This window comes from Trichoplax adhaerens, genomic scaffold (assembly GCF_000150275.1).
Source record: "Trichoplax adhaerens TRIADscaffold_14 genomic scaffold, whole genome shotgun sequence".
In the NCBI taxonomy this organism is placed as follows: Eukaryota; Metazoa; Placozoa; class Uniplacotomia; order Trichoplacea; family Trichoplacidae; genus Trichoplax; species Trichoplax adhaerens.
The window spans coordinates 1,272,489-1,297,288 of NW_002060956.1; the positions used below are offsets into that span (position 1 = coordinate 1,272,489).

At 32.8% G+C, this 24,800-nt stretch overlaps 3 protein-coding genes across 3 annotated transcripts; 2 read left to right on the forward strand and 1 right to left on the reverse strand.

The window, feature by feature from the left end:
* Positions 1 to 381: 381 nt before the first annotated feature.
* TRIADDRAFT_60257 (uncharacterized protein) lies at positions 382 to 4,428 on the forward strand (the record flags this gene model as incomplete). Its single annotated transcript, XM_002116169.1, has 2 exons — positions 382 to 2,221; positions 4,205 to 4,428. The coding sequence occupies 2 exons, from the start codon at positions 382 to 384 to the stop codon at positions 4,426 to 4,428; spliced, it is 2,064 nt and encodes a 687-aa protein (XP_002116205.1).
* Positions 4,429 to 10,858: 6,430 nt separating this feature from the next.
* TRIADDRAFT_60258 (uncharacterized protein) lies at positions 10,859 to 14,147 on the forward strand (the record flags this gene model as incomplete). Its single annotated transcript, XM_002116170.1, has 3 exons — positions 10,859 to 12,554; positions 13,491 to 13,745; positions 13,981 to 14,147. The coding sequence occupies 3 exons, from the start codon at positions 10,859 to 10,861 to the stop codon at positions 14,145 to 14,147; spliced, it is 2,118 nt and encodes a 705-aa protein (XP_002116206.1).
* A 1,092-nt stretch (positions 14,148 to 15,239) lies between these two features.
* Positions 15,240 to 22,920, reverse strand: TRIADDRAFT_60259 (uncharacterized protein; the record flags this gene model as incomplete). The annotated part of the gene is made up of 10 exons (XM_002116266.1): positions 15,240 to 15,348; positions 15,725 to 15,856; positions 15,956 to 16,055; positions 16,166 to 16,314; positions 16,456 to 18,700; positions 18,824 to 18,888; positions 19,140 to 19,726; positions 19,850 to 20,221; positions 21,587 to 21,694; positions 22,867 to 22,920. 10 exons carry the CDS (start codon positions 22,918 to 22,920, stop codon positions 15,240 to 15,242), a joined length of 3,921 nt encoding a protein of 1,306 aa, XP_002116302.1.
* Between the last annotated feature and the right edge of the window lie 1,880 nt (positions 22,921 to 24,800).

The window sequence follows — 24,800 nt, forward strand, 5'->3', positions numbered from 1 at the left end:
TTCAATCACAACCAGGTATTAACATCTAATTTTCCTTATCTTAAAGTACGGAGATTTCCTGCTAGTAAAGTCAAGACCATCTCTTGTCGCTAGGATCTCTAATTACATTAGTGATCACTTACAAAAGCTAATCTCGCTCTAAACACAAGGAAGAAAAGTAATTAAAAATTAAATTATTACGGTAATTGACTGGATGTTACTAAAATACAATTATTGTTATTATTGGTAATCAGCAAGGAGAGTTGTTTTTATTTCTACGAAAAAATTAATACAGTAGGATTAAGTCAAAAAGTAAATCAAAACAATTCCATAGAAAGTGATCCCTAGACCTACTGCTTGGCCAATCTTCTTCCCCTTGTATTCTGCATTCAATCGATCGTGATGGAAGAAATTGCTCCTATGTTGGAGAAATTCATCCAGGATGATTACATCAATCAAGCAATCCTGGACGCCAAAGAAGATTGTCTACATCATTGCCAAAGTGAAAATAACGCTCATGCCTATTACCAATTAGGACAATTTTATTATCAGGATTGGAGTGATAACCAACTTAGCGATTTAAGTAAAGCATTAAATTATTTCGAAAAAGCATCACAAGGTAACCATCCTATTGCTATGTATATGCTATATGTATTACTAGGTAACCATGAAGAAGAGGTTCAAAAATTATACGGTCATCTCAGTGAACAAGATTTAATGTTAAAACGTGGTAAATTATGCTTGAAAGCAGCTTCTCAAGGTAGGCGATCATGCAATGCCCATAAAGAAATAACCCATACTATTATTCATTCTATCTCATGGCGCGAGACTTATTTGAAGATATTAGAAGAATATAAGCAAACGATTGAAATAGAAGAGAAAAATCTACAAAGTGAGAACTTAGGCCAACTATATAATATGGTTGCTTATTTATTATGGATGACCAATGAAGAACGAGATTTACAAATTTTTACGCAAGCCATTAACTATTTTAAAAAATCGTCATGGCAATACCAGTATGCTGCTGGTTATTATAACTTAGCCGATTGGGCATTATCTGCTTATGCTAATATTATTGATGACGATTTCGATGAGGATATTACTGAGTGCATGAAATTGGCCGGTGAATTAGGCCATCCATTAGCCTTATATCATTTAGCCAATGAAAGTATTAATCCAGACAGTGATTCCAATCAACGCAACATGCGAATGAGCGATTACTTAACGCGTTCGTCTACAAGTCTTGGCTATGCCGAGACTTTAGTCTGTTTAGGTTGTCTACATTTACATGGTATTAATGATGGCCAATCGGATTTTAAATTAGCTAAACGCTATTTCCGACAAGCTTGCTTAGCACCTAGTTATGAAGAATCGCATTGGATTGGTAGTCATTGGGCCTATCATCAACTAGCTTATATCTTTGAAAAAGGTTTGGATGATACAAAACAATATTCCTTAGCCGGTAGCTTATATGCACAGGCTGGACTATTGAAAAATTATCATTCATTTTGTAAATTAGCCAAGTTAATTGAGAAAAAGAGATTAGAAAATGCCAATATAGCCCTTGCAATTCGATTATATCAGACTGCAGCTACCTATGATGAAGATACTGCAGGATACGCTAATTATCGCTTAGGTAAGATTTACCTCAACGATGCTGAACATGTTGATGCTAATAAATCCAAGCGTTGCTTTCGGCTAGCTTATAAATTTTATAAATCGGAAATTGAATTATGCGCTAATGCTGGCCACTATTATCGCTTGGGTTTAATGCATCATTTTGGCTATGGCATTGGATTAGATCAAACGAAAGCAAGTAAATTATATCAAAAATGTATCTACGAAGCACGCTTATCGCATAATATTTCTATCAGACATTATCGTCAAAAAGCAATCAACAAATTAAATATTCTCTTTGATGATGAAAATTATAGCCAACAATTAGCTCATCAAGCTCCTACGACAATGCAATCCATGATGGAAAAAGTTAGTCGTTTTGATGATCCATCATGGCAGGAAATGTTAGGGTTAGATCAAGCGGCTGTATTGGAAGAAAATCATGCCTTGAAAAAACGCATGTCCCAAATTGAGGAAACACTAGAATTGATGAAAAAGAGGTTAACATTAAATATCAGTGATCAACAACAACTACCCATTCATGAGCAGACTATTACAGAAGAACAATTTTCGTCTCCTCAATCTGACCAAAATGAGAATAATAGCCAACAAGTCGAAGATGACGGTAATTTCTCTATCTATCATTAAAAATAGTCTGTTTTACTTCATGATAAACTAGTGCCTACAACTTTATTCTATTTAACGTAGCTGAAGTGGATTGAGTAAAGGCTGCAATTATGAAAGAGAAAACTAGTTCTATTTCGTGATTTACATAAACATATTCAATTTAAAGCACTATGGTTAGGATAGGCATATAACATAGAAAATAGCCTACTGTACTGTAAGTCTGATCAATTTTTTGCTATGTCTTTAAAAAATGGAATGGATTGAGTGAAAGTGAAAATGTAAGAGAAAATTGAGGTGTGCTACTTTACGGATAGAATCGTTTAAGGCTAAATGGACAAGAATATCAACTAGACCTATTTAGCGACTTACATTAACGTATTCAATTTAACAAACGCATATATAGAGACACATAAACATGGTTAGGATAAGTATATAACATAAAAAATAGTATAGCGTACTGTAAATCTGATTAATGGGATAGATCGAGTGAAATTGAAATTATGAGAGCAATTTAAAATGTGCCTCTTGTTTAAGGCTAAGTAGACATACTTAGGAGTGGAACAGACGAATCGGAATACTTAACCCCATAGTTTCACCAGTTTGAAGAAACAGAGAACATGGATTAGAAATAGTTTACTATTCTTTTTATCCATTTAGTGTAAATAGATCACATCATTCTTACCAAGATGAAGTAATTAAAACTAAAATCATAAAAGAGATTAGTCATAAGTGATATACAATTTCTGGAATTGTTTAACGTTAAAATGTACATGCATCGATATAAAATAGACGCGTTGAAATGGTCTATTATACTTTTCATGAACTTAGTGTCTATTAATATATCATTTTTACCTAAGATTAAAGCGATTAAAAGTGGATTTATTAAAGATTGGCATACTATAGTATATGATTTCTAGAATTTATTAATGCAGAAATAGGCATTATTAGATATGGAATAGATGGGTCGAAAATGATCTAGTATACATTCATAAATTTAGTATCTGTTATTTATAACAACATCATTTTAATCAGAACTGGAACCTTAAAAGAGAAGATTGTGCATTCTATGTAATTTCTGGAATTGTTTAAAGTCGGAAAATGCACATGTATAGACATAGACTAGATGCACAGAAATAGTCTACTGTGCTTTTCGTCAATAAATAGATATGTATACGTGTAGATACCCAGACTGAAAACAGTCTGCTCTACTTTATATCAATTAAGTAATTATGACAATATCATTTAACGTAAGATTTGATTAATTACAACTGGAGGTATCATAAAGAAGATTTAGCAAAGTATGTTAATCTTGGAAATCTTTAAAGCAAAAAAATCACATGCAGAGATGTGTATTAATGGTACAGAAATAGTCTACTATTCATTGATTTATAGATATACTTGTTGTATATGATATAAACTGAAAACAGTCTGCTACATATTTAATCAATTTAGTGCCTACCATCATATCATTCCTAGGAAAAAATGGAGTAGCTTAATTAAAGTTAGATTCATAAAGAGAATATTAAGCCTATTAAATGATTACTAGAATTGCCTAAAGTTAAAATATGCTTTATAAGATATACGGTAGAATAGAGGCATCAACATTATCGACGAAGTTTCATCAGTTTAGTATCTAGGATCATATTTTTCTACAAAAGATTGGACTAATTAAAATGGAAACTATGAAATAGAAAATTAGGCATACTATGTGATTATAGAATTATTTATAGCTAGCATATACATGCAGAAATAAGGAATCAATGCATCGAAATAGTCTACTGTATTTTCATGAGTTTAGTCTCTAGAACTAGCATTAAGATTTGAACTCGTATAACGTACTGTCCAGTGGCAGGCTATTTGTTCCTTCTTTCCGAAAAGTGGGATAGCTTACCTGTTTCAATACTTTTACCCTACCTAATGACGAATTTGATCTTCTATTTTCCTCGATACTAATCCATTTTTGTATTTTTATCTACTATAGTTTACATAGATGGTGTCAAGCTACGAAAAAAGAAAGCCAGTCCTTCAACTCCCGTCAAAACAAATAATATACAACCATCTCGAGGCTCTCCTAATTTAGCCAATGAGAATCAACAGTTAAAGCAAGCTAATAACAGATTAACTCTTGAAGTTTCCGAGCTGAAAGAACAAGTTAAGAGATTATCAGTTATTATTAATAAGGCCTCAAAAGAAACTGACTTATAACGTTCAGAGACAAACTGGCTAGCGAACTCTTCTCAAGATTGTCTTGCATATCTTCGACTATGATCAACTTCAAAGTCCCAAATTATCGTATTCGCCATAAACTAATGAATAGACGATATTAATCTCAAAATAGTCAAGATATTGCTCCTAATGTAAATAAATTAACCATAAAAGTGAAAATCTATGTTTATAGTATCACTTGAGCTTGATACCCTATTTAAAAACAGACTGCACCGTTGCCGTCTAATTCCCTACAGGAATAGTATTTGTTGACGATAAAAAAGTGCTCGATAGCTTGCCAGGATCAATTTTCTCCTACATGATAGTCTTCATCTATCGAAATATCATCTGAATCTCGGTAGAAATGAACTTTACATAAATTACTTCTAAAAATATCAATGCTTTTCTACTTTTAATACGAATCATAAAGATAGCCTATAACAAGTCTTTCAATCAATTGTTGAAAGTTATAACTTAATCATTTTGAGAAGAACTTACCAGAAGCAAGGCAAAAGCAACCAGTTTCCCTTCAGCCATCGTTTTTGAGTAAAATAACTCGTGGTTATATAATATGAACGTCTTAGCGAGACTAAATAACAACGACTTACAGCTACATCGGATTCCAGTAATCAAGAAGCCTTTATTTGAGTTCGAGTGATCAACTACCAATCACCATCGATGGTATTGCAACAATCAAAGGCTAAAACCATATGATTGAAATAAAAGGGTGGACTGCTTAAAATAGATGGTATAAATTACTGAACATTTATAAGGGTTCTAAAAAGAACTCCAATTCATCATCGTTGATAACTTGCAAGACTGAAATTTATGATTGAAATGGACGGCCCATATTAAGAATTTTCTTCTCCAAATGCGTTTACAGTGCTCGTAAAATCAACCATCGAGAGCACTGTTGTAGGGCTTAAATCGAAGAAACTACCCTATCGAATAGAATAAAAAGCATCATTATAATTGATTACTCAAATTTTCTTAAATGTGTAATTCATTCCATATAAGTTAGGTAAAAGAATCTACACTTCCTTACTTTACTTCAAAATTTAAGCTAAAAATATTCAAAGCTGTCGTTCAATCACTTTCATAATTTATTTTATGCAATCTTATATACTAGTAGGCTGTAATTCTACCAATGAATTAAATTTAATAACGTACATTCATTCTTTCTTGGCATTGGTAAAATGTTCATGGAATAGCTTTACTTCATGTGAACTAACGTTAGCATTTCTCATCTGTTCCATGATAATTAATAAGCTATTTCTGTCGCGATGATTTATTCATATTCTATACGACGTAAATTTTACAACTTTTATAAACTCTTTCTTCCTCTACTTTATAATCATAACTTGCTATAATTCATTCTTTTGTTCGTAACTATCGTATAAATGAATGAGCACATTTTTACTTTATTTAACCCATATCACACTGTAAGTAAATTATAGGTATGGAGTTTAAGATTTACTAACTATAAAATTCGATGAATGTAAGATTTCATTCATTCCACAATTTCCAATCTACTGTAAACCTTTCATTTTAGAAACTCAACGGAGACTGTAAGCATTCCATTCAATCTGTTTATAATCTTCAATCAAGTAAAACTGATTAATATAATTACATCTTTTCTTAATCATTTTTAGCTATACCTACTCAATTTATGATATAAAAATATCTAGTAGGAAGTAATTTATCACTCTACAACATCCAATTTAATAATCATTTGCAGGGTGTATATCTTCATCCGTAGGTATCTAGCATGACAAAATATTTTAACTTTTCTTCTTTCATATCATGTTGGACGATTGATTAACATCCATGTTTCAATATCTAATCAAATATTGATTGGAAACTAATAGAATCCCTTCTCGACAAAGCTAAAGTCTTTTGACAATGTCGTTTACTATTTAAAGTTATCATTAAATAACCGCCAACGGAGAAAATGTCTCTTCGTCTCTTCTTTTAATAAAAATGAATCTTATGATGCTTTTACCTTGTTGCCAATTGCTCTAAGACGAAACATCATATAAGAAATATCTCGAGCTACTCGATTCTCTGTACCACTGGCAGTAGCTACAGAGCCAAATAAAAAATCTTTTCCTATTTTTAACTTATCTTTGAATGTAGGAAAATTACTGTCTCGATTTCTTCTTTCTACGTTATCATTAGAAACTAAACATTTTAGGATAGGTAATTAAGCATGTTGCCAATGGCTTTAGGTTGGATACCTTATCAAGAAAAATATTCAATCACTCCCACCTCTAGGCTACGATATAATTAACGATTACTTCAGAACAAAAATGAAATCGTTTGGAATTCTACATTGCTATTTTATGTTATCGATTAACGAGAAAAAGACTTTCTCATTTTCTTAATCTAATCTATTATTGAAAAGTATAACTGATAGTACTTTGCCCCGTTGTAATTGCCTAACATTGGAATACCTTATGAAGAAAATATTAAACTCTTATGAAGAAAAATACCAAGCTATTTAAAATACATTCTAACTCTCTCATTCCACTGACATCATTATAATTTTATAATGTTAATGAAATAATCCTATATTTTATTAATTAATCAATCCGCGTTCCTATCTGTAATCCTTCATATACAGTATTACTACTAAGCCGCCCTAAAAAATTTCTCATATTAAGCGATTTGTTTGATGCATATTTGAGATAGTTTATATAAGAAAGATCGCTATCATATGCAGCTTAGTCTCCATTTACCCCATGAATTGGAGTTCTACCACAATAGTAAAGTACTGTAATCGTAGATTGTAATAATTAATCTGTTAACCTCATAGTTGATAGTTGATAGGGTATGCATATTACTAAATGAATAATATATTAACACTAAAGTAATCGTCGATTTTAATAATTAATTAATCCGTTAACCTTATAGTTGATAAGGTAAATGTATTGCTAAATGAATGATATATAACGCTTTTGATGTGGATTGAAGCTGGCATATAGTATCCGGAAATATCAAAACTGTTTGTTTTTATATGCAGATTAATCCTAATTTAGGTTTATGGCTATATTTTTGGGGTTCTACCAAAATAGTAAAGTATCAACCGATATCAACAATCAACCAGTAAATTTGCTTTTCATTCTACTTTACAGTACAATTCAATTCTAAGTAAATTTCATATTGTGCTTAGAACATGAATAACCTCAACTTTACAGGAAAATATTGATGCAATGTAGCGAGAGCACGCCATGTAGCTATTGGTAATTGTGTCTAAACAAATACTGCATCCTTTCATCTCGTACAATCCACGTAAAAATTGCATGACCCTAATTCTTAGCAGTAAAAGCTCTCCAAGGCAACGTAACCTTTCTAATCAGCGAATCAATGGAACATTCTTTTGCTCATTGTTGGTCTATATATTCCCATGTGGATTGATCAAATAAAATATATATATATATACATTATGTCGCCAACTATTTCAGACTACAACGGAAACAAAAAAAATATATGTCAATAGATGGCGTCTACTAGCAATTATTCTTGTTCTGCCATGGCTTTTAGATTGCCTTGGTGAACTATTTCAAATTACCCATAAGACAAGAGTAATTTCACTTCATATTACCTACTGGGGATAGTAATTGCTTTGCCAGCTGTTAACTCTTATCAAACTGTTTGAACTATCAATTAGGTCAAAAATTATTTCAATTTTATTATATTATCTGGTCGTTCTTATTATTGCCTTTCCATAGCAAGATCAACCAGAAAATATTTTAGACCAAGCCCTCGATCATTATGTTAGACAATGAAATGCAAAAATGATCAGAATGTATCCTATCTATGAATGTTAGCTATTAATTTATTCTTTCATTAAATCGATCGCTAATTACTCTATATTTTAAATCGAAGGTAAAAGATTGAAATACAGAAAACATTTTAAACTAAGCCCTAGAATATTATATTTGACGATAAAATTAAAAATGATCAGAATTCATCCTGTCTATGGATGATAGCCGTTGATTTACTCCTCTAATAAATCTATCATTAATTACTCGACATTTTAAATCTAGGGAAAAAGATTTATACCCACAAAGTATCTTAGACCAAGCCCTCGAATATTATATTAAATAATGAAAGGCAAAAAACGACCGGAATTCATCAGTTCCATGGATGATAGCCATCAATTTATTTCTTCTTTAATTCGATCGCTAATTATTCTACATTTTAAATCTAAAGTAGAATGATTGAAATCAACCTTAATCACTACATATTATTCTTACTTTAGCTCACTGTAGAATAGAAATACTTTATACAACCATTGAATCTGAATATTGCAGTAATTTACTCTTTTCTTAACTCTTTAATTCGTTCTATTCCTTCAAATGTTTTCTTCCTGTACGATATTCATAAAATAATTTACTTTAAAGTGATCATTTTCATATTAGTTCTTAGAATCATTGTTAACTACAGCTATTAGCGATGAATCGATGAAACTCAATCCTGGTTTCTTCCCTTTGACCTATAATTCTCTTCATAGAAATAGATGGAAAGCGTAGATACCAGTGTTATGGATATTGTTCTGCTCTATTATCCATTCAAGGGAATTTAGTATAGCCACTAATTACTGTCATGAATAATTCATTTTTCTATCCATTGAAAAATAAAATAGAAGATTTAATCTGAGGTCATGTAGAGGGAGGGAGAGAAACAAATAAGAATAAAATCATTAAAACAGTACAGTTCTACTTCCATGCACCATTCTTGGACAATCAAGACTTAGACAGCGATCAAACCTAGTCGCTAATTTTTTCTGATTAAGGGATTGACTTTCGTCGTTATTAAACTGGATTAAGGGGAATCCAGTAACACACATTGAATATCAATTTGTTACTATATACCATAGACAGATTAATATCTCCTTAAATCGATAGAGTGATTGATTCATCTTAATCTCGCAGTACAGTCGATTTCAATGGCATAAAGTAGAACAAAACTAAAATAAGAATCCAGTCTTTCAAGCAATACAGCTCTTCTTGAGTTTACAACCATTGAATAATCAAGGCATAGGCTAATATCCGTACTAGCTGGCTAGTTTACAGACGAATCAACTCAATTTAATCCTTATTAAACTGACGGAAGGAAAATAAATTAATCCAATAACACGATTTGAATCCCATCTTGTAAAACTATACCAAATGTATTGTAAAATCATCTTAATACTATGGACAAACTGATCATTTAGGCCTATTAGTAAAGTTAATTGAAGACCATTGAGTAAAATAATAGCAAATAAGAATAAAAAATACAGATCTAATTGCATATATAATCTTTGAATAATGGAGACCTATGCCCATGTTATTCCTAGTCGAAGGTTTGAACTAATTAATAGATTCACTTATGTTATGTAATAAATAGGATGAAGGAAAGCTAATCAGTTCAATAACACTCGTTAAATTCCACATTGCAGCAATTATCGATGATAGACATATTGAAATTACCTTGAATCCATAGTTGGTCTAATTATTTATTCATATAAACCTGCTAGTAAAGTTAATTCATCTCTATTCTAATAAGAGAACAAAATCCACAACGATCAAATCGTGCATAGAGGATAACTCTATCTTGCATCGACTATTTTGAAATAATCAAGAGATCGACTAATTCTAGTCGCAAGTTTTCCCAACTGATCGACCGGAATAAACACTAGTTGAATACCATGTTGTAACAATATACCTTAGCCATATTAAAATTACCTTAAATCCATTAACAAGCTAATCATTTATTCATAGTAACAATCTAGGCAAACTGTCAATAGGCTTTGCATTGTCAATTTATTCATTATATTTACATCATTTTTAGACATCAATCATGCATTAGGTCTAATCAGTCTAGTGCTCGCTAATGAAATGCCTGTTATATTGAATCGATTGCACCTATTGATAATTTAATTTGGTTTGTCAATGCAATAGAATAGAATAAAAGTCACACAGTGCATAAATTATAAGCTAAAGGATGATGAACAAAGACGATATCCTCTAGACATTAACGACACCCACCTGATTTCTTCCATTGGCTGCGTATTACATAAAGGAAAAGAAAAGGGAGAAATAGGATAAGGATTAATTCTCTCCTTAATTTTAATACAAATCCCATGGTTATCAATCCTCCGTTGGCCTAAACAATCTTGTCCATCGCTATTAATCATTCTTACCGTAAATAGGTTGGGTCCATTTTTTTTTAAAGGGGAATTTATTACTTAGTCTAAGAAAATTATTCTCCTTCCTGAACGCTATTAGCTTGAAAGAAATACTAACGAAAGAAGAAGAAGAAGAAGTTATAGAAACTAGAGAAGAAGGAGCCGTAGAAGCTAAAGAAGATAAAAAGAAGAAACGTAAAAACCTTTTCTACATTTGTCTCAAGTTTAACATCTCCACTTAATACAATCATCACTATGGGAAATTCATTAACAGCAAAGCATGTCATCGAGAAATATTCTCTCAATAATATCATGGAGCACTTATATAATAAAACATTCAAATATCATCAGTTACAAGCCAATACAACGGATGATCCAAATTCACACTTTCAACTGGGATACATCTACCATCGTGGCTTAGGATCAATTCCACAAAATCTTGAAAAAGCTTTCTACCATTACCAAATTGCAGCCCATTATAATCATCCTACGGCTCAATATATCTTAGCTGAATTTTGTAAAATTCGTGATGGTGAAGAAGAAGATGAAGAAAGTGAACGAAGTGGAGTCTTAGCTACTGATAGTATCGAACTAATTCGATTAAAAGCTTCTATGTACATTAAATCGGCTGCTCGTGGTGAATTATATTCCAATGCGGCACGCGAATTATGGCAACTGTATAATAATTCAACCATGTGGTATAATATTGTCAACGAAATACGCAATACTTACATGGATATTATATGCGATAGCACTTACCATGTCAAAAGTGATGAAGTACAACGGCGTTCACTGGCTGAAATTTATAACCAATTAGGTTATTTAGCCGCCCATTTTAAATTAGATCGCATGGAAGATGATTATCAACATGCTCTACAATATTATAAGACAGCAGGTCGATTAGGCAGTGCATCCAGTTATTATAACATTGCTTGTATGTATCATGATGGCCATGGTGTAGTGGCGAATAAATCCACTGCTTTACACTATTATAAAAAAGCCAGTAAAAATGGTCATGCACTTTCGCAATTTATTGTCGCTGAATTATTACTCAGTACTATTGAAGCTGGTCAAGAAATGGAATCAGCTAGAGCTTGCTATTATTATTTACAATCGTCAAGGTATAGCTTTGCATCCACATTACTCAATTTAGGCTATATCTTCCTACATGGGATTGCTGGTATGAAACAAAGTTATACAGTTGCTTTGCAATATTTTGAAGAAGCAGCTGTTGCTGTTGATTTCTGCAATCGTAAAAGTAATCATTGGGCATTGCATGAAATTGCTTATATGCACGAGCATGGATTAGGTACTGAGACGAATTATAAACTTGCTGCTGCTTATTACGCTGAAGCAGCTCAATATAAGTACCATGAATCGGTCAATAAATTAGCTAAATTATTGGAGAAGAAAAAATTACCTGATGCAACGTTAGAAATGGCCATCCAGCTCTACCAAGCCACTTCAACGGAAGGTGAACATGCTGCAGCTTATGCTCATTATCGTTTAGGTAAAATTTACTGGAATAACTTGGTTAATGATTCACCGTTGAAAAATCGTGTTACAGCAAATAAATATTTTACTGCTGCTCTGCAATATTATAACGATGCTATTGTTAAAGCCCCTCTACCTGGCCATCTCTATCATTTGGCCATAATGTACGAAAATGGCTTAGGAGTTAAAAAAGATTTACAAATTGCAATACGATATTACAACAGAGCTGTCGATGAATCGGTCAAAACTTTCAATATATTCGACAAGCATTATGGCCATAAAGCTGAAGTAAAGCTACAAAAAGTCGATCAAAGTACACTTGACCAACGCCATCCTCGAATGGGCGATTTAAATACTCAATTACCCATCGTATCTCCAAACAAAGATGAAGGAAATCGATTTAACGGACTATCGCCTTCTTCCTCTCTCCATAGCGAATCGGTTGACAATCAAATCGGTAAAAAAATTAAGATATTCAGTTTCCAAATAACTGCATCACTGTCTATTCGATTCTCTTTCTATACATTTACTGTAATCTTTGAAATCATACACGTATGCTTAGCATAGATCTAACGTTCACCAGATTACTTATTAACCCTGGATTAAAGAATTTATGATAGATCCTTAGATCCACAAGGTTAACTTACAGTATGAGTAATATGCTAAACAGTCGGTTTGATCTCAGATTCTTTTCGTAAACTTTATATTAAATAACGGTAGCTAATGCGTATAAATACTTGATCATTACTTTAATTACCATTTCAACTTTTACTAGTAAAATTCCTGTGTATAGATTTTTTCGCTAAATTATCTATTGGGTATCTATTACAGAGTAGATCCTCATAACGACATGGATAACTAAAAGTACAATTAAAATATTGAACCTTCAATTAGAGCTCTTATTCTTTGATATCAAAGTGCGATACGGTAGTTAACACTTACACGTACATGCACATATAGACTACATGAACTACTGCTTGCAATCTTATAAATATAGTTACCGTATGAGTTTAGTTCGCGAATTACTCATTCGCTCCTATTACAAGAGGTAGATTCTCGATATGGTAAGGATTGATACAATTAGATCGTCGCATTCATCCTACTATACAATTGATCAACTTTCTTTCGGCAATTTTATATCTGAATATAAAGTTAACAGCACATCTCAAAGCTTATTTGCAAAAAAATGTAGTGTTGTGATATTGAGGAATGTTAACTTAGCGAAATAGCATTGATTTTAACTGATCAGATCTGCTCTACGTTTACGTTATTGCCATCTAAACTTCTCTTTTATAAATACCTGCCAATTTAGGATAGATTATTCCTTTATAATTTATTATAGAATAATAAAATTATTCTACTGAGCAATTTCATTTACGCTATATTAATGTAGATATGTTGCAGCACCACAAACAACTGCCGGAATTAAACTATAATTCAGATTCTGATGAAGACCTTTTAGGCGACGTTGATTCTGATAATGAATTAAAAGATATCCTAGAAAGCGAAGAATCGAAACTGGAAAAGCGATTATCACTTGTCCGTAAGACATTCCAGTTAATGAAATTTAAAGATTTGAGTCAAAATCATAATGGTCTTGATGAATTAGCTACAAAAGATGCCGAGATGCCAGCATTAGAAATTTCAAGTATGTTATTTAGACAATCATATTGAAGGCCTGAATCATTTTATTATAAAAGATAGCAAATATCTCCACAAATATTTACCATAGAAAATAATACATATCGCCACACTCATTTACCTTAACACTGCGATATGTCATTTCTTTATTTAAATAATGAACTTACCTTAAATAGATCGTAAATTTTACAACAATTTCTTCGTTATATACCCATTCCTAAAATTTACTTTTAATTTAATAGCTCCACAAGGAAAAGATAAGATTTCCTACAAAGATATCCAAATTCATCACGCGGTGAAGAAAATTATTCAATTAGAAAGTAGACTTGATAAATTAACTCAACAGTTTAACACCATGCAAGAGCTACTAACAGTAAATAAAGATAATAATAGTAATACTACTTTCTAAACTCGGCGGTAGTTTGAAAATGATATCATACTTGGCTTGATAAATTATACATCAACTATAGAGTGTTACTTTACTATACCACTCTATCACTTAGTAATTGTTAGCTTTTTAACCATTCTACAATAATACTCGGATCAAAATTCATGATCCATGTAGCTGGAGTGTTCTTTTGCGATAATGTTTGGTAATAATGCTTATCTCAAGTCAATATTTTAGATCAAGCTCAAATGGTTTATTTAATATATGTACAGTACTTATTTAAACATCAGGTTAAAAAGGAGTGGTATCACAGTATAGAACTATCACCTTTATTTATAATAGTATACTCTTAATTCATGACAATAATAACTGGTTAAAATAATACTCTATGTACGATTCCTTAACGATGGAAATCGGTAATCTGCAAAATAACTACAATTTCACAAAATATCAGATATTTATATTTTATCATCGTAACTGTAAGCAATCAAGGGCTAAATTATTATTACAAAATTATAATATCCTGTTAATACTCAAATAATATAAAATTCTAATATACATGAGCACCATACAGAGTGCTTTTTGTTGCATTTTATACTCATTGGCCTTACGATCGCCATTTATCCTAAAGCAGAATAATATTAACTTAAACTTTTTATGTAATATTGGTATTTTATGAACAGCTATAGAGCAATAAAGTTAATCTTGTTAATGCATACATCAAATAGAACTGATGTGCAAAGATCTTATAAGCTATACGTTATTTTTTTTAAAACTATTTGTTCGCAATTGTAGACGGCATGTCAAGTTATACTAAATTGATACACATTATACTAATCGTAATAATGCATTAAAATAAATTCATTGAGTACTGCAGAAAATTGCACTACAGCTATAGTATTCCGTTGAATTGCAGAATGTACAAATCGAATTGACATCATATTAATTAATTTATAATCTAACTAATGAAGATAAACATCAATATAATCATTTTACGAGCAGTCAGCAAGAAATAGACGTCTCACACTCATGTAAATTAAGTATAAAAAGTATTTGCAATAGAGAGGTTCTGGTGTTACTGTAAGAAGTTTATTAATACATTTATTATGACTCTTAGCCTAAATTAATCTCTACATCTGGTACTGAAACTTGATCCAAAGATACTAATTTCTTTAATTCCTCTAAGCTGGACACAAATTTGATCTTCCTGCCAAATTTAGGGCTAAACAAATAAACAGGAGAACATCAATCCGTCATTTCAATAATATCAAATATAGAATAATGTGCATAAAAATTGTGCGATCACTGGCGATGATTTCTTGAAACTATTAGCTCAGAAAGTAATGCAGATCTACGGATAACATTGTTAAGAAATACTAACCTAATAAAGAGCTTTGTAAGCCTAACGACTGTTTTCAGTTTAAACGATGGGCGAAGTATATATAAGCCTTGTAAATTCTTTCGCAATCTAACATTACAATAGTGGAATATCATGTGTTGTCGCATTTTATAGTCCAGAATCGATGTTGAAGTACAATGACACGATCTATGTCCATAAACAAGTACGATCTAACTGTTAAAAGCATATTTTGACTAACCTTCTGTCTATAGTTTTGTAACACTTTTTAAGCCACTTAAAGCTAGGGAATGAATCTTTAGACATTCCTCCATTGAAAAATATTATTCGATATTGTTGTACAACCAGGGTTTCCACTGTACTCATGACATATCTAAAATTACGAGAAATCCGAAATGCGATGTAAATAAAATCAATAGAAAATTAACTTCAAAGCTAAACGTAAAGTATATACGCGTACGTAACCACATACAAAAATAAATGGTCCAGGATATAGCTGTAATTAGGTTCTGATTTCTTAGGCATGTAACAACCCGAAAATACAATTAGAGCGCTACCGTCGTGCGTATAGCCTGAAATTTGATAAGTAAGCAATTAATAAAACTATCCTCATTTAGGAATTTATAAGACTGCATCACTATGTTATTACCAAATAATATCGTTTTTTCGTGATGCAACTAACCTCCGTGGCTGACCACCTTTCTGTAGGCTTCCACGATTCTAAGATCAAGTTCCTTTGATTCTCCTCCAATATTAACTAAGCGCCATGTACGAGTATCTGATAGTTCTTCCTCTGCTGTATATTCTTCAATAGCATCTGGGTCAATATTGCTACCATACATTTTACACGAAACAATAACACATTAGCCGTCGAAATGTCGTTAGCAAATCTACAATAAAGGTATTTACACACACAAAAAAGAGGTAAAATAAATTATAATCCTGATAAATAAGATACAGTAGCGGATATACCTAATAGATCGTGGCACTTTTAGTTTCCTTGGCTGCGACTTCGATTTAGGCAGAGTATCATCTTCAGTTGCTCCACTTGTGCTTTCCTGTTTGGTATTTTCCGGTATGCTTTCGGTTGAGGGTGGTATACTAGCAGTGCTATCATCGGCAGTTGCTGCTGGCGAAGTTAAAGATGTAGAAAGCGTCGCTGGGACTTTCAATACTGATTTACGTTTACCTTCTCTATTAAATGAAGATGGCCGAGCTACAGGAGATTGATTATTTTGACTGTTGCCAGCAACTGCCTCTGTGTTATCTTGCTCTTTAGTATCGGTTAGTTCACTTTCGATATTTTCACTACCTGTAACTTCAACTTCCCCCGATGATAAATTAGTATCTTTGGAATCAAGCGTGCTTATTTTATTATCCACAGGCTTATAGGCGTATTTATCGTTTTCCGTAGCGGTATTGCTATTACCAGAGTTTATCTGAATTAATCTAGAATCGCTAAGCGCATCAGTTATAGCACAAGCTGTTATTCTGCAAGCAACAGGCTCAGCAGTTGTAGTCATATTGTCAACTTTTTCAGTATCATGGTCCAGGTTGCATTGTTTATCTAATGGAGCATCATCTTTAATTCTATTATCTTGACTATCAGTTAAAATTTCTCTTTGTTTTAAACTATCAGATTCGTGTTCTACTTTACCAGCTATTTCTATGTTACTACTATTATCTAACTCAATAGTATTTACGTCTTCTACTATACTCTGACTAGTGTGATCGCATTCTGGCTCACTCTGATTAGAAACTGATGTCGCATCTATAGTACTATCATTTGTAGACGATTGTGGAATATTTGTAGGACTAGACGCTGCGATAATAATTGTAGAATTAATCTCATTGTCAACATTTTCAGTTACGGATTCCTCATGATTCGATTCAACTTCAATACCATCTTGATTTGCAACTAATGTAGCATCTAATAAGGAATCATTCAAACATGATTCTACAGCGATTTCAGAATTAGATGCTGCAATGATCGTTGCATTTACATCATGATTAACGCTTGGGTTTTCAGGTTCTTCTTGGGGTGTATCAAGCGTTTTTTCGACGATATTATTCATAAAAGCTGTAGATTGATCTTTACTATCTTGAATGCATGTTTCGTAATTGGATACTGATAAATTCGTAGTTTGTAATCCTTCATCTTTATCCATTATGCTACTATCAGCCATAACGACAGTGGATTGGAGCATGCTTTGATTTCCAGTAAAAGAGTTCTGATCGTAAGATTTGCTATTTGATTGCTCATCATTAATATATGAAGTTTCATTATCCGCGACCGAATCTCCAATAGCTGTGCAAAACTGTACATTAGATTCATCCTCCGCGAGACTAGATACAGTTGTTCGATCTGCAATATTTTGGCCTTGATTTGTCTTGTCTAAATTAAACATTCCCTCTCGTCTCGGAGATTCCTCAGGAATAGGTGAAAGTTCAGGTAAATAAATGGCATCAGTCTGCGGTATATCTTCAGGAGCAGATACGTCAATAGCCTTTGGTTTATATATGTTTGCTATGCTATTATCTGCGTTATGTGAGGATGATTCGCAAACGTCGTTAGAAGTTTCAGGAAAGGAAACGGTAGTTGTGACATTGTATGAAGGTGATTCTTCATCAATAGGAGATAAAGGAGTTGACTGACTATTTTCCGACGTGTCCACTACTTTTAACTCATGAGAAGCAACATTCTTCGTGTCAGTTTCCCCTAATGACCTGTAAGATAATATTTTTTTGTTCAATGTATTTTCTTGTTGATAATTTAAGTTTTCCAGTGGTTCATTCACATCATATGATGCAGTCACTTCACTGTCGCTATTATCAGAGATCTCTAAGGTACCCTCGGCTTGATTTTCATCGATAATAGTTGCCGAAGTCGGCGAACTTTCTGATTCCAAGTTTAGTTTAGAAACTTTTAACAATTTTACAGATTCTTCTGTAGTCGTTTCCAATTCGGGCGACGCAAGGTCTACGCATTCGTTGTTCACCTGATTCACAGTGTAGCTACCAGAATTTTGTGATTCATCATCATTATTATTAACAATAATATCTTCGTTATCTACTTCCTCTATGCTATCATGTGGATCAGGTGCAATTTTATCGGTGCTGTCAGCATTACTGGCAACACTAAAAGCATCACTATTAGAATTAGCAGTTGAAACATTTATAGGCTCAGCGTGCGGCGTGATATCAGCAATAAGTGCAGCTAAAGCAGAATTAAAAAGAGTAGTGCTACATTACAAACTATGAGTAACTTATACGCGATAGACAATTGCCCGATATGCGAATGTGCGACCATCCATACTAAAAAAATAAATTAAAAATTTACCATCACTTGTACAGATTTCACTATTCATGTTTTCCGTCTTGGTTTCATTCTCTAGCGATTTCAAGCTATAGTATACATTAGCGAGAGTAATAACATCACGATTAGAGATTGAAAATGATATCTAAGTCATATATATATATATATAGTTATCAAATGTAAAATAAGTGATTCCATGTAACCTTACGGCATTTAACAAACATATAAATTAGCTACCTTTCGCTAACTAACATTACTAAATAAATTACAATCGTCAAAGAATAAAAGTGTATTTTATAATTTGTCATAATTAGACAACAATGATTATTTAAATACTAACCCTGTATTTAAAAATTCCTTCACTAAGGGCATAATGACTTTTCGCGAATCTTTAACGTTAAGCTGTTTGAATATTTGCATACACGGATGAGGACAATCAACTGCTTCAATTTTCAAAGTTGGAGCACGAGATAGGAAAAGGCCAATTTTTGTCCCATTATCATTACATGCTTTCTCATAGACCAGTAATTGACGTTTAGCAATGTCAGATTCGAAGTAGAAGGACATAATGACAAAGCCAGCTAAATTCTTTTCATCGCCGAATGCCGACACATCGTTAACGAACTGATTACGTTCAATAAATTCTTCCATTGGGATAGTAACGGAACTGATACCCACAGATTGGTCCAAGGCAGCTATGGATTTATAATCTTTCCTTAATAAATCATACGTACTAAGATGGCTAACGTTAAATTTAGCTTCCTTCATCTTGTCATATAGTTCCAATCTACTAAAGGGTAATTCATCAAAGTCGACATAGGTTTCTAATTTATTGGCAATTTCTATATCTTTCTCAGTAGTCCGAGCAAAATTCACATCTAGATTTGCGGTATCGACAATTATCGCCGATAATAGGAGTAAACCAACCTAAAAAGTAAAATTTCGTACATGTTTAACTCGAAATGAAGTATTAAACGACGAAGATATTATTTAACATTTTCGTAGCATTTGCGTTAATTTTAATTTCGTAAGTTGTTATACTTCTGTTACCTCATTATCAATTAGAGAACAATCACCATCCATCAGCTGTTCAGCAATAAGCGTTGCGCAAGAACCCACCGGTTCAAGAATAATATCACATTCTGGAAATTGATCTTCATCCAAGTGATGGTCAACTATATCTGTAATACAATCTGCTAATTGTTCATGTTTATTGGATAAGCGATTGTGATCGACAATTGTTAAGCTAAGTTTATTAGCGTCATAAAGGGCTTGGAGATCGATTTCATCAGCAAATGTTAACAGATTCTCTTTCAATTTAATTGACTTGAATAGATATGAGATCTCCGCTCGTAATTGAAAATCTTTCCTAGGGATGTCAATAACTGGTATGACCCGCACGTTACTTTCTGTTAAGCTCCTCTATAATGGTAATATACAAAAATGTAGACATTTTTTTAAATTTGTGACTAACTTTTAATTTGCTGGGATAAAAATTTCTTCTTATGCCATATGCATGTGATACCATGTGGTTGCTAACTGCAACAGCTCAAATATATGACACCATTATACCGTAGTAACGATTACATAATTATGTCAAGAAAAATCTGGATTATGGGAAATTCCGAATTTATGAAAATTAGCATCATCCGTACTAGATTTTTTTTTACATTTTGCAAAATTACCAACCCTATATCTAACTTTAGATCACTTGCTATGCTCATATCTGGTAATATTAATAGCCCATTCAAGTAGTCTACCGACTCAAACCATAATTATTTAAGATTCATGCTGCACTATAGTAACATTCATCGTAACTGATACCAACAAACATTATACATCTATTGATGATAAATGTATACGACATTCAAGGGTTACCGGATATTATACTTTATGAAAATTCTAGCAATGTATCAATTACTACGTTTCTTTATCAAAGTTACCAGTCTCTAATATTCTGATAACCGACCAGTAATATATTAAACTAAATTTTCCCGATAAATTTATACGAATTTAGTGCTCTTAATCCTCTTATACTGTCTAAGTACATACTATAGTACAAATGATTAATTATCAATTCATCCTGCTACTTCAATATCATTACATAAACGATTGTAGTAGTTCATTCTGTAACGAATATATGAAGATACCCATGATTACATCTATTACGGTACATTATACTTCATATTATTTAGTAGAACATATAGTAGCTATTGCATCCTAACTACAATAATTATCGCAAGAATATAATCGTACGCAAATGTAGTATAATGTACGCAAGTTGCTATTACTGTAGTCGATTAAATGTGATAGCTTATCCAGCCACAAGAAACATAATTGGATATCAGTAAGAATCTTCATCTCACATTTATAAATGAAATATCTCTGATATATATGAATAATATATAGAATACGAGAGGATAAAAGTTATCGACGTCTTATACCATCTAATGCACTACTTCTGTTAAGCATAGGGTGTTGCATAATACACATGCAGACTAAATGCGCTTGCATATAATGAGCAACTATAATTCAAAAATTCTTTACTCTGGTTATGTAAAATAAGACTATAACATTACAGATCCGTTCTTAATTAACTAACGTATATGTATTGTAAGGCGATGAAATATTGATTGGCCGAAAGCATTATATTGTTTGTAAAGTGGAAATAAACAGTATTACTTATTGTTCATAGTTGACCATCAACACTATATTATTTGTACCATAAACAGTAGTTTCGCTATACTTTGTCATCAATGATTCAATTTATTTTTTCTAGTATCTTACCTGAGCTAGAAAATAGGCATACGTTATTGAACAAACTATGGAATCTAAATCTGCTGCTTCATTCCCCATAACTATATGAATATTTTCTTTGACTTCAACAAGGGATGACTAGAAAAAAAAGGATTAACATGTAAATTAATTTAAGATAGGCAAATTTCGCCACTTTAAAATTTTAAAATGAAAAATAGTTCTATAGTAATAAGTGAAGTTTCCAAAAGCATAAAATAAAATCTGTACACAGAGTAATTTTTTAGAGAGACTAATCTGTAATAAACTTAAAAAATAGATCACCCGTGTTTACAGTGGCACGACAACAATTAAGAAAAAAATTATAGGATACATCCTCTACAAATGTTCACACGATGAAGTACTAGTCAATTCATTACTCTCTATATTCTGAACGTTAATTTATCTACACTGTTGGCTCGTTTTTCGGCTTCATTGTCAAATAAATTCCTAAGTTTTTATAATATTAATGCAGTGCTTATTTAACAAAGACAACAACTACTTCCTATATGTACAGTACTAGGGTAAATTAATTATTTCCGCCATGAAATCAAACTTGAAGCAAGTTCGATCAAGATAAAACTTGCTATCCAAGTAATAGTGCAATTAACGCCGTTTCTCTATTAACGGTACATTAGATTTCATAGTCGAGATTACCAGTGTGATGGAATACGGTATCAATCCGGTTATCATCATGCAAACATTATAAAATAACTTAAAAATTAAAATTAATCCATGGTACTGTATCGCGGGCTATGATAACATTGTTCGCATTTAATCATCTTTTATCTTAAAATTGTTATTTCTCCCTTTCCCCTCCCCCCCCCTCAAAAATAAAAATAAAAGGAAGATGGATGATACGATCATACTGTGTCTTCTTGCTGGCATAAAATCAAGTAAGAATATCGATTAGAAATTGTAGATAAAAAAGTTGGCGTCATAACGTATGGAAATGCTCGTTTTATGGTAGCTTGTGAAGGGGTTCATTTTATTTCGATCGCTGCTACCTATGTACGAGTATAATTATTCAAACAATTCAACTACTGAGGTAATAATATTCTTATGATGATGAAAATAATATTAGATATCGGTATGGTCAAGTTGAAAAAATTAGTAAGCTTCTTCCGATCGTGTTAATCAATAATTCATTAATCGTCCTATCTTTGGCTATAGAAAGTATCATAGCTACGATAAGATCAATGTGTGTCGTTTATGATTAGTCTAGGAAAAATGAAGCCTACTTGAACATGTCCTATTGGAAGACTATCTTGCACCTTGGCTGTAGTATTAAAATCATCATGTACGGTTAGTACACAAGATCGTTCCATGTTAGCATCAATATTAGCATAACTAAACAATTGAGTATAGTATATCCACGATACGAATGACAGATTATTCCAAGTGACGATAATATGCAAAGACGTCAAGGTATGAATGTGGTTTCTTTAAAAAAGATCGCAGCACTTGATGAGTGAATAATGCAGGTATAAAACCAATGTTACGTGTATACTAGACCTGATAGCATTTTCAAGCATGTGTCGAGGATAACGAAGTCAAATGTATTCCTACATCGCTATTGCTAGCATTTATTTCCTGTCCACTCTTATAGAAGAAGAATCCCGCATGATCGTAAAAATAATAAGGGTAGCAAGCCTATACCTTGAACTACCTTCACATAACCTAAACTGAATCTTGGTCAACCCATAGGCCAATGATCAACATGGTTCTATCGACAGTTGGAAGGCATTTTGTCACTATCCTATCTATCCATGAAGAGTAAGCTATACGCGTACGTGTAGGTATCGATCGATGTTGAACAGCAGCCATTCATTTATGCATGACATGATGGGATGATTACTGGCTGCTTTGGACAGTACAGTCGTTGATTACCGTTGACAGCGAAAATTTGAAAATGATGAGCGTGTATTTACTTTCGAATACTTGTACACGGTATTAAGGGATTAATCTGATCTCCATGTCCAACTAGAATCCACTTTGTAAGTAGAACAATAGCGGTACAAACCGTCAAAATGAATCAAATACATTATTATATCGACGATGTCCACGTTGACTAAAAAAGAAGATTGAAAATTAGCGCGACCTACCATCAAGCTCGCCATGCATGACTATCAAAGTGGACGGTAGACCCATCCTTTGACAATCGATTGGGGATCAATTTTCATTGTAAAATGAAGATTTGCAAGAGGATCAAACCACTAAAGGTAGCATTGTATCTAATCAGCTTAGCGACGAGCATTAAATACACTCATTGATGAAGAAAAAAATAATTGTATCCAAGCATAGCAAACTATGTGGATTAAGCACATTGAATCAACCTATCTATCAATGAGGTCGTTTTCATGCGTCTGCATCCGCCTATCGCAATATTGGTGATAGAATGTAATGTTGAACATGAAGATTATTCAAGACATATCGGATAGAATATAACCTATCCGATAGTAGCTCAGTATCGATCATTGTAAAGCACTATTTTATCGAATTGGACTGAATTTAGAAAGCCTATCAGCTAGAATAGAAGCAATTTCAACATACGCCATGTCCACTGATTGAAGAGTAGACTAGCAATAGTACTATGATGTCGCATGCACTCTCATTGGCTTGTAGTACTATCGTCTCAGCGAGTATGGTGCCCTTAGGCTAACAGGACACACAACGTCTATTCTCAACCTTGTCTAAAAGAACGATAGATCCACCTTCAGATTTAGCTTGATAAAGATGTGTTAGCAACTTACATGGGTGTATTTTTTACTTGTTCTGAGATATCTTTCCATGATTTGATGTCAATTTGAAGCAAGGAGGGCAAAAAGGTGCAAGGTGTTGCAGGCAAATCAGCCTTTTGAAAATGTTCCACATCGAGATGGAAGCTACATACGCTGCCCTCGACACTCTACCATGGACGCTACAACATAACCCTTGCTGCTATACTGTACGCAGTAGTACTGCCGAAAAGCCGAGTACAGTATGGACGAATTGGTAGGCTGGTGCCATGGTATGTCATTTCCAGTGCTTGATGCTACAGTACTGTCGTACAAAGTATTGTAGAATGCAGACTGTACACGGTACAGTAGTGGTGGTCTGGTTCCGGAACGATACGGTAACGTAACGTAATGTTGCTTGCATTTTCTACGCAATACTGTTCCTACCCTACTGTATCATGCTCGACTTATGATATTCTACTGTAAGTGTA